The following is a 17641-nucleotide window of genomic DNA, read 5'->3' as shown; positions in this document are numbered from 1 at the left end:
GGCCCTGGACAAGTCATGTTTCCTTCCAAATCCTGTCTGCCTACTTGCAAATGAGGACAGATGGGTAAGGTGAAGCCAGGCCCCATATGGCTGGGTCTCCCCTGGCCCAGCTCAAGCCTGTGCTCTTCACTTCAGCACCTCCCCAAGTACCCAACTCTTTTCAAATAGGATGTCATGTGCACATACTCTCTTTAGGCTGTTGGACCGCCAAACGAGGAGGGAAAGCAATCTCAGCCTGAGAAGGGCGGCTTCTCAGGATAAGTGGCCCCACAAAATGATCCCTGGGAGACTTTAAGCACCATGGGATTTCACAGCTCTGCATTTTCCTAAGTGTTGCCTGCCCCTCTACCTCCAGGCAAGAGGAATGGCTACAGCCTCAGCAGTGGGGTAATGTAGCTTAGGCCTGCAGCAAGTTCAAGTACCTCTATAGCATGCTTGGACAGAAAGTGGCAAAGACAGGAGCACAACAAAGTTTATTTTTGCCTGAAAATGATGCAAGTACAGAACACTCAGGGTGGCCCTTGTGCCTTCAGAGGACAGACACTTCAACCAGGGGCTTTCCCTGAGATATGGCTTCTGCTTTGTCAAGACTCTGAGTGGTGGCTAATTACATGCAGCCAGCCCAGAGGGAGGAGGCCAAGGCCTGGATGGCTGCTGTTCTTTTCTGCCTAGCTATGGTCCACTGGCCTGAGGCATGGCCAGCACACTGCTCTGTGCTGCCCTCCACATCAGTCAAGTGTCAAAACAAAAGCATCTGCAAAGGCAACAGACTGTCTTTAGAGTCTGATGGTTGGGAGAAGCCACCACTGGGCTTTACAAGGTAGAGTCTGGGCCATCTGTGGAAAAGTTAGTATACTAAGGGCAACAAGCATGATTCTGGAGTGGACAACATGTGTGATCTGGAGTTTAGTTACCTCAGCCTGAAGTTTCACCCCACAAGACTCAGGTTACTAGAAATGGCCCAGCCTGGTCCATAATCAGTGTTAAAATCAGCTTTTGAGCTGACTGACACCCCTGTGGTGAAGAGGACTGAGCACAGGGCATCATGCATGCTGGGTGAGTGCTCTACTCCTGAGCTACTCCTCCAGGAAAAAGCTGATGACCTCCTAGTCAAGCATAAAGCAAAGCTTATATATAGTGTATGTAAATATATTTATATATATATTTGGTATGGGCTTGAGCACAGTATCTTTTGCCCATTAAATGTCTCCTTTTCAGTTTTACAATAATGGCATTTTGATTCCACAGAATTAGAATCAAATACAGATTATGACAGGATCTTGCTAGGTAGCCTAGGCTGGCCCAGAACTTGAGGCTCTGAGTACAGAGACTATAAAGTACGCACCATTCTGGCTAGCTGAGCACACATAATTGGAAAAAAAAAAACGAATAGATTTTAGGATTTATCTGGAACCCTAGGCTGCTAGATGAACAGTCCTCTGTGGGCCACTGAGGACTCTTTGTGGTCTCTTTGTGGGAGAGATTCGGGCTGGGTTTCTATCTGATCACACGACATTAGCAGCCCCTGATTACCATCAGCAGACATCTGGTGGAGAGACATCACAGAAGACACAGCATCCAGAATGCACAAGGGCGTAGAGACCCAGGAATTACCATGTGACAGAAGCCTACTGGGAGTGACTTGATTTACCGGGGCCAGGATTATTGACAGGTTTTGTCTTTATATGCACACAGAGAAGCATTACTGAAAGTGGAAGGACAGCTGCCGGGGAGTCATGAACTCCTTCACTGTTTCCTCAGTGACCTCCTTGCGTCGGGCCTGGTGCTCTGCGACCAGGGGCTGAAGGACATCTATGAGCGTCTTCTTGAGCTCACCAGTGAGCATGGCTCCGCTGGTGTAATCCTGTAGGAAATTGGGTGCTATGAGCAGTGACTCCCTGTGTCCACACCCTCCCTACTTCAGCCAATGTCCCTTTATGAGGCTTTCGGAAAGTGTCACAGTAACCTGGGTCTTACACGACATTAAAATGTCTGTTTCTTGTGCTGTGTGTTAGTTTTTGTTTTTATCTTATTATTGTCCCCTAGAACTTGTTTGTTTTCTAATGAAAGACAGGAAGGGAGTGGCTATGGATAGGTGGGAAGTTGGTTTGGAACTTGGAGGAGTAGAGGGAGGGGAAACCATACTAAAAAGAGAGGGGCAGACCTGAATGCAGCTCCAAGCTGCACTGGCTTCTTTGTACCCTGATGCCTTCTTTCCTGACTGTCCACCACCTGCAGTTCTACACCACAGGCACTAACCACTTCTAGTGAATGGGATATTTCCCCTGACAATTTTTTCTGTGAGTGTCATGTAGCCCTACTCCTGGCTTCTCACTGCCTCTTTCTTTCACTATTCTTGGCACTGGTTCCCACTTCAATAAAACCCTTCAAATACTTATTCCTATAACCCTAGCACTCAGGAAGCTGAGTTTTCTGTGAGCCTGATCTATATAGGGAGTCCCAGGGCAACACAGTGAGATTCCATCTTAAAACAATAACAACCAACGATTCTCACCTGGCCTCCTGGCTGCACAGAGCATGTCTGCATGTCTTTTTTCTGCTAGTGTTTCCGTTATCTTTGTATGAAAAGTTGTTTCCTATCTCATAGGATTTCCTTGGAAAACATTCCAAGGCCAAGGCTTTACCTGTCCCAGGCTGCTCACTGAGAGGCTGTCCTGGGACAGTGGACCCCTAAATCATCTGCCAGCATGCAGTTTTACCTACATTTCTCTCTTGACAAGGAAGACACACCTTGTTATGGTCTCCCTTTTGTGAACTACTTAAGGGTTCTTCCCACGTGGCTAAAAATCTGAGTGAGCTTACCTAGTTTTTTGTTTTGTTTTACATATGGAACACTTCATGGCTTTCTTGTCATCTCTGTGCAGGGACTATGTTAATCTTCTCCGTATTATTCTAATTATGGTATATATGCTGTTGAAGCAGGCACCTGTTCTGTTTTTCTTTTAAATACAGTATCTTGCTCTGTAGCCCAGGCTGGCTGGGAATTTGCAATCTTCCTGCTTCAGCCTCCTGAGCAGTTAGGTCTAAGTATGAACCACTGTGCCTGGCTCAGCCCAGGCCACTGAGGATGCTCCAGCAACACACAGGCCTGGCTGAGCTGTCAGGCTTTCGGGTAGGGAGCAGAGTGGGGGTCAACTCACCTTTCTGATCTGCTCCAGCCTGTCGTCATCTTCAAGGAAGAAGGTCAGGTACATGAAGGACACATCCACGTCACAGTTGCCCCCAAACTGCCTGTGCTCCTCCACGGTGTCTCTTCCTCCAGAAAATGCATGCTTGTTGACCTGTGCCAGCACAGAGGCTAGTCAGAGTGGTGCCCTGTCCCTGGATGTCCAACAGGACCCATGGGGTGGCAGTCACACTACTGACCCCCTCACTGCCCAGTGCTACAGAACAGTCTGAAAACAAAAGCAGATGGGCTAAAATTTGGGGAAGAGCCAAAGGCCTCTTCAGAGTAGTGATCAACAGAAAGGGGGGCAGGTGGCTGTGTCCACAGGTGGCAGGGAAGCAGCACCAGCCCCACATGCACACAAGCCATGAGGTTAGAACACAGCTGAGAGACGCTAGACTCTCCATGTGAAGTGACAGGAAAGGCTATAGGCAGGTCTCCACCCTGAAACAGGTCATATGTCAGGTGGTCAGGAATGTCCCTGATGACCTGGTGAGATGACTCAGTGGTTAAGAGCACTGGCTGCCCTTCCAGAGGACCAGAGTTTAATCGGCAGGACCCACGTCAGCTCACTGCTGTCTGTAACTGCAGTCCCAGAGGATCTGATGCCTTCATCTGGTTGTTGTAGGTACCGGACACTAATGTGATGTACAGACATACAGGCAAGTAGTCACTGATGCAATAAAACCAAACCAACCAACCCTGGAGACTAACAAATCAGAGTTGAGCACAGTGGTGGGCACTTAGAAGGATCTGCTAGAGTTCAGAAGCTGCAGGCCAGCCTGGGGGACACACAGAAACATCATCTCAAAACAAAACAACAGAAAAAGAACTAATAAAAGAGCAGGATGTGGTGGTGTAGACCTTTAATCCTGGCACTCACGAGGCCTCTGCAGGGGATCTCTGTGAGTCTGAGGCCAGCCAGGACTAGCGAGTTCCATGCTAGCTTGTGGCACACAGTGTGATCCTGTCTCCAAAGAGTAAATAAACACACAAACAAATAAATAAAATGAATGAGTGCTAGGGGTAAAGGTCACTAAACTTTGCATCTCACAAATGCTGCCAAGATTGCTAAGGTAAGTCTCCACAGTGATATAATCATGTTTCGTCACAATATTTTGTTCTGGTACAAAGTTCCTAAAACCTGGGAACCTCCCAAATTCTCTAGGAGAACTGCTCAGTTTCTAGGTCGAAGACTCATGAGAGCAAATGTGCTCAGAGATGGGTTCAGAGTGCCTGGACCCCCCACCTTCCTGCCTTATGATAGGCAATGTTACCCTGAGTTCTGTGAGCTGTTCCAGAAAATTAGTGTCACCTCAGTCGGGGCTGTGGGAACCCTGGTGAAGGGGTGGTCTGTCAGACATATAGATGCCACAGCCTTGTGGCTGGCACAGAAGTGGGCTTGAGCCTTAAACTGTGAGTGCTGCACTCTGCAGGGAAGAAGCATTGGACGAAACTGACTGTAGGACACCAACCAGCGGCGTCTGCTGGAGACCCACTTGGCAGGCACAGAAGTGCTCTGTACTGAGGGTGGAGGCAAAAGTCCCTGTGCCTTGTTGCCTTACAGGCCGAGATGATCAGGGGCCCTGATGGCTGGCAGCTGTGGTAGCCACCAGCCAGCTCCCTCACTCTAAGTCTCACCCTGCTGTGGCAGGGTCTCAGTCCAGCTCTAGGTTGTGGAGATTCTGTCTGAAGGTCCTCTGCCATGGTAACTTTTCTGAAGCTGAGTTGGGCATGGAGAGCTGGAGAGGGCCTGCCTGTGACCCTGACCTCTGCAGGCCCATGTGGTTCTGACCTTGTGCACACTAGCCTTGGGTTTCTGTTGGTTTTGGCAAATGAAAACTCCTCCAGAGTCACAGACCACTTCTCCAAACCAAGCAGAACATACTCCCCACACACCTCACTTCTCCCCCCGCCCCCACATTCTGGAAGTTTCAGACAAAAGCAAAAGAGAAAGGAGGATTCCCCCAAATCCCCACTCTGACCAGCTGCTCCCATGTTAGGCAGAACTGTTGGAAGCCGTTTCCGGAGGAAGCGCTGGATCTGAAAAGTCCCCGTTGTCAACCTGTTTGGGACTTTCCAGTAGGCTGAGGGCCTGGCAGGGACTCTTGACTATTGTATAACACTCCCCAAATACGTTCCTCTCACTCCACGTCAACCCTCCAGCCCATAAACACATATTTGTGTCCAAAGGAAATGTCAGTGACTTCCTGTAGTCATGAGGGGCTCACACTCACTGGCAGCTCAGCACCGAGCAACAGCACTGGCTCTGAACCATGTGGAGGCACAAACTCCTCTCTAGTTCCAGTTTCCAAATGACTTGCAAGTATTTACCAAGTACCTAGTCTGCCAGCAGGGATATGACTAGACATGGCAGACCCACTGGAGGGTATTTCCCAATTCTTCCCAGAACAGCATTCTAGAGGACAGCAGTCTAAGCTGTTGCCCACACCCTGGAGCAGTGTGCCAGGGCACACACTTTGCACCGAATCTCCTGATTGTGCTTCACACCAACAGTGCAGCCAGGCACAGTAGTACACACCATTAGTCCTAGAACTCACGAGACAGAGGCAGGCCAGTCTCTGATAGCCTATTCTATATTTGTTCATTCTGTCTCAATGAACAAATCAACAGTTCCCCCAGCAGAGGGAGAAGGAAACTCAGAAAACATCACCACGGTGACTGGCTCTGCCCACTCTGATGTTCAGATGGAGGAAAGTCTTTTCGTTATTTGACAGCAGCTTCACTGAATATGACCTTAAAGAAAACTATCAAGGCTCTGTTTTTGTGTCAACATGCTGGTAAGGAAGACAGAAAAAGGAAATAAAAAAAGCCTGCTGGTTTTTACTTAAACAAAGGGGTTTAGGTGAGACTAAGCAAAGCCAAAGGCCGGAACTCCCAACCACCCAAGCCGAGCTGGCCTGCTGCGTGCAGTGGCGGGGTGTGTGTGTGTCTCAGCAGTGCTGTGACTCTGAGTTGTATGTGGTGCTATGTTAAGTAGCCCTGCAAACTTCCTGCTTCTCACCAGCTCACCTTGCTCTTGATCTGCTTGGCTGAGTCTGTGAGGAAGATGGAGGAGTTGGGGTCACTGGCACTCATCTTGGTCTGAGCACCCTGAAGGGCAGGGAAGAAGGTCGAATGCAGCAGGGCAGGTTTAGGGTGGCCAATCCTGGGGGCCACGTCCCTCGTCATCCTGAAGTAAGGATCCTGGGTGGAGAAAGCTTGGGTAAAGACAAAGGAACAAATGGCCATGCTCTGGCCAACAAATGGAGCCACCCTCCCAGGGAACTGTGAAGCGTGCAGCCAGTTTCAAACCGGCTTTTCTTTCAACAGTTCTGTCACCTCTACCCTCTCCAACAGAGTCCTAAAACCACAGCTGGCCCGCTTCAGTGTCCCCAAGTCGGTTCTGCCTCCCAACCTGGTCAATGGCACATGGGATGAGGCACTGGATATCTGTCCGGTCTCGGAAGATCATCGGGAAAGAGTTGCTGAATGATGGTGCAGCCTGGACAGCAGGAAAACTGATCTTCCCTGAAAGAAGGGAGACACACTTATGTGTTGAGCTGACCAGCTGCTCTGGGCAATTAATCCAGTTAAAGGAATCAACAATGGATGTCCTTCTCACTGAGAACAAAACCTAAAGAAAGCCTAAAAATACAGAAAGGGAGATAAGTAAAAGTCTAGTCCCACCAAGGTTTCCCATCAGTTTCTTGACTGCAGTTCTCAGCGGGCTCATCTGTGTTCTCACCACACACTGTTATGTGACATGCTCTTCCCTTAATGTATCTGGCTGTCATGGCTGCCAGTGTCACCCTTAGGAGCACAGCACCACAGTGGTCATTTCCAGGAGCTTGACACAACTCCATGGCTAGGTACCTCCTTCCATCTTACAAACATGTGCAGTCAGGCTCAAGGTGTTTACGTGCCTGCCACAGTGCACACAGCAAGTGAACGGCTGAACCAGGGCTGAACCAGGGCCAAACCAGGGCTGAACCTGGGCTGGCAGGGCAGCGATTCTTTATAAGATGCTCCTTAACTCTAAGTCACCTCCACCATGGGATTACCTTGCATGCTGTGACTCTGATGTCAAGTGCCTCTCAAAAGCATGAAGCTCATGCCCCAGTTGTTGGGAATGAATCTGACTGAACCGTCAAAGAGGAGGTGAAGGGATGGGGAGCAGGTGGACACAGAGAAAAGAAGCCACACCCACAAGTCTCAAGGAGATGATGGCCCACAAATGCCAGTACATGGGACTGGGACTGACAAGGCATGTATAGCACCTAACTGTGTATACAGTTGGCAAACACTGTGCGTGTCAGTAGGGGTAAAGCCATGAGAGGAGAGCAATGAGAGGTGGGAGAGGCCTGCAGTTACTCAAAATCCTTATCTTTATATGTATTTAATTATTTATTTGAGACAATGTCTTACCATGCGGGCCCCGACTAGCTTGGAATTCAGGCTGGCCTCAAAATCAGAGTTCTGCCTGTCTTGGCCTTTGAGGGCTGGGATTAAAGGAGTGCAATGCCATACCAAGTTAAAACCTCTTTTCTTTTAAGTGGGGAAACTGGGGCCCAGGGAAGGCTCCTCTAAGAGAGCAGCAAATCCACCTGCCCTCCTATAACTCTCCTGGCCCTACAAAGCCCTATAGTGACTGAGGTCACACCAGCATGATGGAGAACTCCAGTTAGTCTTATGTTTATTTTTTTTTTTTTTGTGACAGGGTTTCTCTGTGTCGCCCTGGCTGTCCTGGACTTGCTTTGTAGATCAGGCAGGCCTCAAACTCACATCGATCCACCTGCCTCTGCCTCCTGAGTGCTGGGATTACAGGTATGCGCCACCATGCCCAGCTCAATCTTATGTCTGTGTCTTATGTCTTCCAGAGTCTGGCGGACCCCCACCTCTGAGTGTTTTACATGAAGTGCTAACTTGTAAGTGCTAGGAGGGCAGGTCTCTAGGCAGACGCTTTAAAGACCAGATACTTGGGCTGGGCAAAGGGCTCAGAGGTAGCATCTACTACAGTATGAATCTATCCCTTGGAACACTGCACGCAGGCAGGCACGCACGCATTCAGGCACATATAAGGCATGCACACACATGTAACACGTTCCGTTAGCTCAGGCTTTGGTGGTGTTGCCTGACTTTTACGAGCATTGTTTAGCCTCCTCTAAGCTCTACCTGTCCCACTGAGAGGAGGAGAGGGCTCCCTAGGTAGCAATAGCCCCTTACCAATGCAGTCACTGTCGGTGAAACCGAAAATGCCTTTCACTTGGTTGAAAGTGACGTGCTTCTGAATTTTCACCACATTCTTGTAGAACCCTGGGCTCTGCCTGCAAAAACAAATATAATCACACTTGAGCTGGAAGACAGCCTCTGTGGAGGACAAAGTAGCAGCTGCTAAAACTAGGTATCAGTGAGGTTTGGTGCCAGATGCACACTGGGTACCACACACGTTCAGTCCATGCATAATACAAATGCATGGAGAAGTTAACTGTAGGCCTACAACTACAGCAACCAAACCTCTAACTAGCTCTGGGAAGAAGACCTGGGAAGGGGCCAGAACAGAGCCAGCCACCGAAGGCAGAGCTGACAGGGAGCACCCATAGCTTCCTGGCCAGTGCTCCACACGCCGTGGATCTCAAGGAAGAAACCCCACAATTGTCAGCTGGCAGGATGACGTGGTGAGACATGTGTGTCCATCTGGGATGCCTGGAATCAGTGGGTACAGCGTTGAGGGCCTGCGTCGTGCAGATGCTCCTTCTAGCATCTGGCCACTCCTCCCCACCACTGTGCTGGTTACTCTGTCCTTTGGGCAGGGCTGGCTTCATGCCCAGCAACAGGGGTGGGCCACACTGGCTGGTTTGAGCAACATGGCTTTTGTGGATGGTGAAGGTCAGGGATATGACATCTAGATCTGTGGCAGCCATTCTGATACCAGAGGGAAGTAGGCTGAGACAGGACATACAGAATAGCAGAATCCAGAGTGGCTTCTTTTTAAGTTTTATTTATGAGTGTTTTGCCTGCATGTACGTATGTGTACCATGTGCATGCCTGGTGGTTGCAGAGTCCAGAAGAATGTGTTGGAGACCCCAGAACTGGAGTCACAGATAGTTGTGAGGCGTGCTGTCAGTTCTGGGAACCAAACCTAGGTCCTCTGCATGAGCAGTAAGTGCTCTTAACCTCTGAGACATCCCTCCAGTAGCTTCCTACACTGTTCTTGTTGACAGATCCCTTTCTTCAGCCTGGCCCTTTACTAAGCACTGTAAGGACAGAAGGGGAGAAAGTACGGGCAGAGGGGAGTGTCTGGCAGGAGCTATGCTACAGGCCTGACTAATGTGAAACTTAAATGCCACTGAAATGGCACTGGAAACGGGTTAAGGACACTGCCCTCAGGAATAGATTAAGGCTACTTAAGGAATGGGTTAGACCTTGCTCCCTTTTCTCTCTTCCTCAAGGGTTCACTTGCATTTCTGTCTTCAGTTAGAGGTTGACACAAGACAGAGGCCCTTGTCAGATGTCAGCTTTTGGATTGAAAACTGGGCAAAATAAATGTCTGTATCAGGATTAGAGAGATGGATCAGAGGTTAAGAGCATGGGCCGCTTATCCAGAGGACCTGGGCTTGTTCCCAGCACCCACGTGGTGGCTCACAAAACTATGTAACACTAGTTCCAGGATATCCGAAGCGACCTTCTGGCATTTGTGGGCACTGGATGTGTGTGGTGCACAGACATGCATGCAGGTTGTAGTGCTTTGAATGAGAATGGCTCCCACAGGCTCACAGATTTCAATGCCCGGTCTCCAGCTGGTGAGCTGCTTCAGGATCGGATGGTGTGGCCATGCTGGAGGAAGTGTATCACTGGAGGTGGGCTCTGAGTTTCAAAAGGCCACGCCAGGCCCAGTGCTTCTCTGCCAGCTGCCTGTGAGTCAGCTACTGCTCCAGCACCATGGGTGCTGCCACAGTCCCCACCAAGATAGTAGACCAAACCTCTGAAACTGTAAGGTAGCCCCCAATTTAAATAGTTCCCTTTATAAGAACTATCTTAGTCATGGTGTCTCTTCACAGCAATAGAAACCTTAAGACACAGGCAAAATACTCAAACACATGAAATAGAATTCCCATCAATTACAAGTGTGTGGTGCTCTACTATAGTGGCAGAAAAATGACTAGGGAACCTATGATGTGGCACAGTGACTGGCACAATCCCTCTTGCAAAGTACGGTCTTGGCTTTTCAAAAGAAGGCTCAAGCTTGAAGCTCCAGGTCGTGGTCACAGGCTCTGTGCATACAGAAGCTGAAACCTAGCCAGGATCAGCTAGATGTAAAGCCTGCGCCTTATTTTTTATCATGCTATAGCTGTGCTGCAGCTTAGATGAGAGTGTGATGGACAGCTCCTGAGTATCCTGGGCAGGGGGGAGGTGGGGACGGGCGAGCAGGGCACAACAGTTCATATGGACATAGGGTCAAAAGCAATCCGCAGAGGTTCAGGCACTGGGGGAACAGGATGAGGGCAATGTAGGAGTACCCATCACATCTAGTCATATGCAAACAACACAAGAGTAGTGCTACAACCTTTGTGAAGACACCAGTCTTTCTGCTGCTGAGACAAGAGCCTGTGTGTGCAGGGGGGCCTTCTAAGCAGCTAGCAGCTGTATGCCACTGAGAAGACTGGCAGAGGCACCCAGCATTCTGTGGATCAAGATGACTGAGCATGGTCACCTGCAAACTGGCCTTCTAGCTAGATCCTGTTGCACAAGAGCTTCCCTGGTCATAGCAGAATGGAGTCCACAGTCTTCCCAGTGGGGACAGACTCCACATGACTGTCACCACTGCCTGACACTGCACACTGACAAGAGGCATACTTGACAGTGTCTTATGACTGAATGACTGCCTCAGGGAGGGACCTTCCTTCCACATACAGGCTGCAGACTTAGAAGATGGCTAAAAGGAGACATTGTTCAGGCCCACTAGGTGCCAGGCATGGCTTGAGGAGCTTTACACACATCAATTCAGAATCCCACAAGCCTGGCAGCATGCATGGACCACCATCTCTAATCTTCTTTACTTCTACCTCTTCCTGATCTCCCAACACTGACCCCACTGTGACCTAATTATCTGCTAAGTGACTGTCCCTTTAGAAGATAAACTGTAGAGTCTACAAATGTAGGCTGCTAGTAGGACACTTGCCTAACACTCATAAGGCATCCAGTTCCATTTCCAGCAAAGAAAAAGAAAACCTTTAGATACTACTGACTAGTTGTTGAGTTACTATTTTGTTCCTTGCTATAATCAGCACTGGCCTGTCCTATAGCAGATGATCAATAAATTATCTGTGGAATAAGGGAGCAGATGGAGTACAAAGGAAGTGCCCTGTGTGCTTAGTTTGCCTAGGGGAGGCCATCAGGATGAGTCCAGCCCCTCAGCAAGCCCTCCATTATGCTGCACCTCATCAGTGTTACATTCTCCACAACACAGGCTGGGAGATCTAGGGTCTTGTCTAAGACAATGAGGCCAAGCTGGAGCCGAGCTGGGACTGAATCACTGGAAGAAGGTCCTCTCTGGGGTGTGAGCAGGAGGCAGGGAGAGGGACACAGGGATTTCGTTTCTTCCTTCCTTCCCAAAAGAGTGGAGCCTGGCTTCCTTGTACTTATAGCTTCAAAAGACCAAGAGGCTTGTTAGATCACAGGTAAGATTCTAGATTAAAGTTAACCCAGGAAAGTAATGCCCCAGTGTTTAAGGAAATTCTTGCTGGGTGTGGTGGCACATGATCTGAACTGTAGTCATCAGTACTTGGGATCCAAGGCCAGAGAAAGGGTGAGACCTCATCTCGAAAAGAAAACAAAGAGAAGGAATTCTTAATGAGGAGGACAAGCTCTCTGATAGTCAACTTTACCCCATGCTCCTGAAGAGAGACAAAGTTTTCAGTGGGCCAAGGTGAGCAGCAGTCTGGAGCAGAGACCACCAGAGACACATAAATGTCATACTCAGAATGTGCTTGAAGGGGTCCGTGGACTGCTCCTGACTCTTCACACATTAGCTGCATAATCATACCTGTGGACTTGCTATAGGAAGGCTTTTGTTCTCATTTGGTCACTGTCCTGGCTAGTTTTATGTCAACTTGGCACAAACTAGAATTGTCTGAAAGGCAGGAACTTTGAATGAGAAAATGCCTCTGTAGGATCCAGCTGTAGGGCATTTTCTTAGTTAGTGATTGATGGGGGAAGACCCAGCCCATTGTGGGTGGTGCCAACCCTGGGCTGGTGGTCCTGGGTCTATAAGACAGCAGGCTGAGTAAGCTCTGAAGAGCAAACTAGTGAGCTGCACTCCCCCACGGCCTCTGCATTGGCTCCTGCTTCAGATTCTTGTCCTACTTGCATTCATGTTGTGATGGACTACAATGCATAAGCCACAGAAACAGCTTCCTACTCAGATCGCTTGGTCCTGGTGTTTTGTCCCAGCAGTAGAACCCCTGACTAGCCTAGCTGCTGACGTTTAAGTCCAGGGAAGGCAGGCCTGCCTAAGCCCTGCTGTTTGCAGGGTCAAGAAAGAGACTTTCCCCCAAGAGTGCAGAGAAAGAAGCTGTGAGTCTGATTTACCTATTGTGTGGTGGCCCAATGGAGGGCCTCCCTGTCAGGTTGGGAGCAGAGAAGGGCACTTCCCCAGGAAAAGGGGGCTTGACACTCATCTGGAAAAGTGAAAGAGTTAGCACACTCGGATACAGGGCTCACAGGGTAACACTTAGTCTGCAAAGGTGTGAACTGAAAACTGTCCATCAAACTGCAGATGGCTCAACTCACAAGAGTGTGTATGGTAAGAGCAAAATGAACTCTTGTTGTCCCATGTTGGGGCACCAGGCAAGGCAGGACTGTGGAAGACAAGGGCAGGAGGGCAGTGGTGGGTAAGCATGATGCACAGAGTGGAGTGCGGTGGCCTGACTCAGCTATTGGGGAGGCCAAGGGCAAAGAATCATTGTGCACGGAGTTCAAGACCAGCCTAAGGAGCACATAGATGGAAGCTACTAGTCCCTGTGCCCCACCAGCGGTCCCTGTGTCCTGTCAGGGGCCTGGTCGGAAGAGGGAGAGCTGAATCCACACTGTGTCTCTGTGCTGAGGCTCAAGCACCTGCATCAGGCCATTTTAAGGAATGAGGTGAAAACAGCGGCACAAGCACAAGTCTGATGCCATCTATGCTACCACAAGACCTCTGAGGATCCATGGTCAGATCTTGATCTTAGAGCCACTTAAATTCCTTCCAGGATAGCAGAATCTGTGTTCACATGGACTAATTGAAAGGCAGTCTGAGAGGGAAAACTCAAAAATTAATCTGTGGGGAGCAGGCAAGAAGACTCAGCTGGTAAAAGTGGCTGCCGCTGAGCCCAATGACCTAAATTTGATTCCAGTGACCCACATTCTAGAAGGCAAAGACAGTCCCCTAAGATGTCCTCTGACCTATCTGCGCGCGCATACACACACACACACATCCTCTTCATAAATAAATTAAAATTTAATTCAAAAAATATATATATTTGAGACACTCTCATTATGTGGACCAGGCTGGCCTCAAACCTAGAGAGAGCTGTTTGCCTTTGCCTTCCTAGTGCTGGGATTAAAGGCATGTGTTACCACACCCAGAATAATAAAAATATTTTTAAAAAAATTTCATGATTTTCCTGGCTGGTAAAAAGGTCAGATTTCATGTCAGAGTATTATTGCTCCCAGTGGGCACAGAGTCCCCACTTGGCTTCAAGTGCTTATAAAGGCAGCTTGGGGAAACAGCAACAGCCAGCGTCCTGTGTCCACAGGGCTCCTGTGTGCTTCCTCACACCTGCCTTGGCCTGACCATTGGCTGTAACATTACCTAAGAGGGTCCCAGACTCAAAGCCACCCAACCTCCTGAATCAACTCCCTTGAGTAAAGGACCATGTCTCTAGTGCTCCCAAGTCCACCACAGTGGTGAACAGACTCCAAACTCCACACATATTAGGTAAATCCTCTACCACTTAGCCACAAACCAGCCTTCAAGAAATACTTGTGGAGCTAAACAGTATTCGCTGATAATACTTTGTTCATTTTTGAGACAGGGTCTACCTGTGTAGCCCAACTGCATCAGCAGCCTGAGTGCTGGGGTTAGAAGTGTGTGCCAAGGGCTTCAGTCTGATTCTTAGGATGGCTGATTAAAAGCACCACCTCCACCCACTTTGTTTCTTCTCACAGGGTCTTGCTAGGTAGCCCTGGGATAGCCTGAACTCCTGATCCTGCTTCCTCTGGCCCCCAAGGAATGGGATAGGTTGTCGGTGCACAACAACACACCTGCTTCAAAGTCTGATTTTACTATGGCTCTTTGTAATCATTGGGGATGACTATGGCTCTTTGTAATCATTGGGATGAAGTGTCTTGTTTAAACATGGCCAATTAAATGAACTGTGCAGAGCCTATCTAGCAAGTGACATTTTCCTCTGGGAGGGAAAAGCCACATTGAAAGTGAGAAGGCCACCAAACTCTCAGACTGGCTGTCCTTGGACACTACCGTGCCAAACACTTCACAACAGCTGAGGGTGACACCCTGACAACATTGGGGGCATGTTTATGATTTCTGTACATATAGTTATGAGGCAAGAGCAACTTTTGAAATTGCTTAATTCTTTCTGTGCACACACAGTTTTCCACCTCCCAAACTACTGCTCAGTAAAACCAACATTCCAGATCACAACAGAAGAAAAACCAGGTCACAACCCATCTCAAGCATTTCAGATTGGTCACGAGGTCTGCACCTACTTGCTCAGAAGGCAGCCAAATGTCTCTAACTTACCCCATATACTCAAGGTCAGAGAAGATGAAAGTTTTGTTGATGTCAAAACCACAGGCAATGATGTCCTTGGCGTTTTCCACAGTGTAACTGTATGCCTGTTCCAGAGTCAAGTCCTTCCACAGGTACTTCTCATCATCAGACATCTGGATGACCAAAGGCACGTTGAACACATCCTGCAGCCACCTATAAAATACAGAAGGTGCTGCATGCTGAACATGCACTGCAGTCAATCCAGGGACATGGGGATAAAGGCCTGGAGGAAGAACGCCACTTCGTATGTGAACACATAGTTCCTATCTACGCTGTGTCTGCAAAATTGCACTATCATGCCATATATCATTGCACTAATGATTTTTTTAATATGTAATTCCTGTCATCTGGCAGACATGGACATCAAGTTTGTACTACAGTGGTCCTATGGTGGCAAGGACAAGGAGCAGGAAGAGGAGTGGAGCAGGTTTGGTTGATTCCACGGTCCTGTGATCTCCCATCACAGCTGGCTCCCGCAGAGTGAACCCAGGTGCAAGCGCAGTGAAGACAGACCACAGGTGGCAAGGTCCTAGTCCTGCAACTTAGCCAGCAGGCAGCAGCCTTGTCTTCCAAGATGCTCCACAAGTGCCACTCTTGCTTCACTAGGCCACGTCACGTGAGCAAACTTACTTTGTGAAAATGAACGGGACGAGATGACCCAGATGCATTGCTTCAGAGGAGGGGCCCCTGCCTGTGTATAGATAAAATGGCTTCTTATTTTCATAGGCATCAAGAACTTGATTCATATCTCTAAAGGACAAGAGGGAAAAAGAAACAGTGTGATCTTTGGGAAAAAGTACCAAAGCATTAAAGCTCATTTGGAAGTGAAACATAAACACAGATAACATATTTGATATCTCTGGGGCTAGGAAATACAATGACACATACCTAACTCTGAGATGGCTGCTTCAGTGAACAATTTCTTTGGAAGCCATGAAATGCAAGTTAGAAATAAAAGGTTTAAAATCTGAGCTACTTGTGACAGCCTACACCTTTCATCCCAGTACTCAGGTGGCAGAGGCAGGTGGATTTCTGTGAATTTGAGGACAGCATGGTCTACGGAGTAAGCTCCAGGACAACCAGGGTTGCACAGTGAGACCCTGTATACAAATAAACATTTTAAAAGATGAGGATGAATACGATGAGTGGCCACTGGTCTTTCTGGAATGTCTCCAATGATTACTGTGCTTTCCACAACCCTTGGGGACAGGACACTATGCCAGTACCACATGCTTCTCCTTTAGAACCCAACCAGTCCTGGGGCTGTAGGGACCAAGCCTAGGAAACCCCCAAGGTTCCATGCAGGCCTAGTTTGGGGAGAACAGGAAGGCAGGGCTTGGCAGTCCCCAGCTGTAGAGCTGACTCCGCAACCCAGGCCAACTTGGGTCTTTCACTGAGAACAATTCTAGAGTCACCCTTTCTCTGCGATCAGCACCAGCTGGTAGGGCTGCTTCTGCCTGCAGGTGCTTAGGTGTGAGGTAGTATCTGGGACCTGTGTGTGTGCATACATGTGTCTGTGAGGTGACGGCAGTGATGGTGGGGTCCAGGATAACTTAGGGCATTGTTTCTCAGGAGCTACTTTTGAGAGAGGGTCTCTTACTGAGATCTGGTGCTCACCAAGTAGAGTACGCTGGTTGACCAGTAAGCCCCAGGGGTCTGCCTTTCCCAATTTTCCAAACACTGGTATTATAAGCTCATATCATCATACCTGGTTTGTTATATGGTTCTGGATATTGAACTCAGGTCCTCATGCTTGCATGGCAAATATTTATCTACTAAGCTATCTCCCTAGCCTGATATTTGTGTTCTTCCTTCCTTTAAAAAAATTATTTTTGTGTGCATTGGTGTTTGGCCTGCATGTATATGTCTGTGTGAGGGTGCTAGATCTCCCAGTACTAGAGTTACAGACAATTATGAGCTGCCATATGGGTGCTGGGAATCGAACCTGGGTCCTCTTGGAAGTGCAGCCAGTGCTCTTTATCACTGAGCCATCTCTCCAGCACCCCTTTCCCCTTATTATTATTTTTGTTTGTTTGTTTGTTTTAAAGACAGGATCTCACCATACAGACCTGCTGTCCTGGAACTTACTATGTACACCAGACTAGCCTCAAACTTGGAGATTCACCTGCCTCTGTTTCCCAGTGCTGAGATTAAAGGCTTATGCCATTATGCCCACACTTCTTTCTTTTTAAAACTTGTTTCTACTTAAGTATGTGTGTGTGTTTCTGTGTCTGAAACAAACCAAAGGCTGGGTGTGAGTACCCTGTTTTTGGGCAGAAGTGCTGCAGACAAAGAATAATAAATCCCCTTTCCTAAGGCCTGGAGAGAGGAGTCTACATACCAGGATCTACAGACAGGAGTGGTAATGCATAATGCATGACTGCAGACTTAGTGCTCTGGAGGTACAGGCAGAAGGGCCAGGAGTTCAGGGACAGTTTCAGCTACATTAGAGGTCAGCCTGGGCTATTATACCGTGTCAAAAAGGAAATGAACACACAAAAACCATGTCATGATCTAAGGCACAAGGCACAGTGTGGGTTTCTGGCTTGCATATACTATGTGCTTTGCACATTGTGTGTGTGTGTGTGTGTGTGTGTGTGTGTGTGTGTGTGTGTGTGTGT

At 48.5% G+C, this 17641-nt stretch overlaps 1 protein-coding gene and 1 non-coding gene across 4 annotated transcripts in view; both read right to left on the bottom strand.

Annotated features, from left to right (window-relative positions):
- Window positions 1-454: 454 nt before the first annotated feature.
- Window positions 455-17641, bottom strand: part of Wars1 (tryptophanyl-tRNA synthetase 1) — a 33654-nt gene continuing 16467 nt past the window's right edge. For all 3 annotated transcript variants that reach the window (XM_055593067.1, XM_055593068.1, XM_055593066.1), the window contains 7 exons: window positions 15651-15770; window positions 14991-15173; window positions 8414-8514; window positions 6606-6718; window positions 6221-6394; window positions 3162-3302; window positions 455-1864 (listed from right to left, as the gene is read on the bottom strand). In XM_055593067.1, the coding sequence (XP_055449042.1) occupies window positions 1703-1864; window positions 3162-3302; window positions 6221-6394; window positions 6606-6718; window positions 8414-8514; window positions 14991-15173; window positions 15651-15770 (994 nt within the window). In that variant the 3' untranslated portion in view covers window positions 455-1702. The remainder of the gene's footprint in view (window positions 1865-3161; window positions 3303-6220; window positions 6395-6605; window positions 6719-8413; window positions 8515-14990; window positions 15174-15650; window positions 15771-17641) is intronic.
- LOC129666225 (U6 spliceosomal RNA) lies at window positions 2842-2943 on the bottom strand. The gene has a single exon (XR_008718514.1). It is a non-coding gene; the product is annotated as a U6 spliceosomal RNA (small nuclear RNA).

This window comes from Psammomys obesus, unplaced genomic scaffold (genome assembly GCF_907164565.1).
Source record: "Psammomys obesus unplaced genomic scaffold, mPsaObe1.curated_primary_1811, whole genome shotgun sequence".
NCBI classification, from domain to species: Eukaryota; Metazoa; Chordata; class Mammalia; order Rodentia; family Muridae; genus Psammomys; species Psammomys obesus.
Note: the sequence above shows the minus strand (reverse complement) of the source record. Positions and strands in the feature narration are given on the sequence as shown.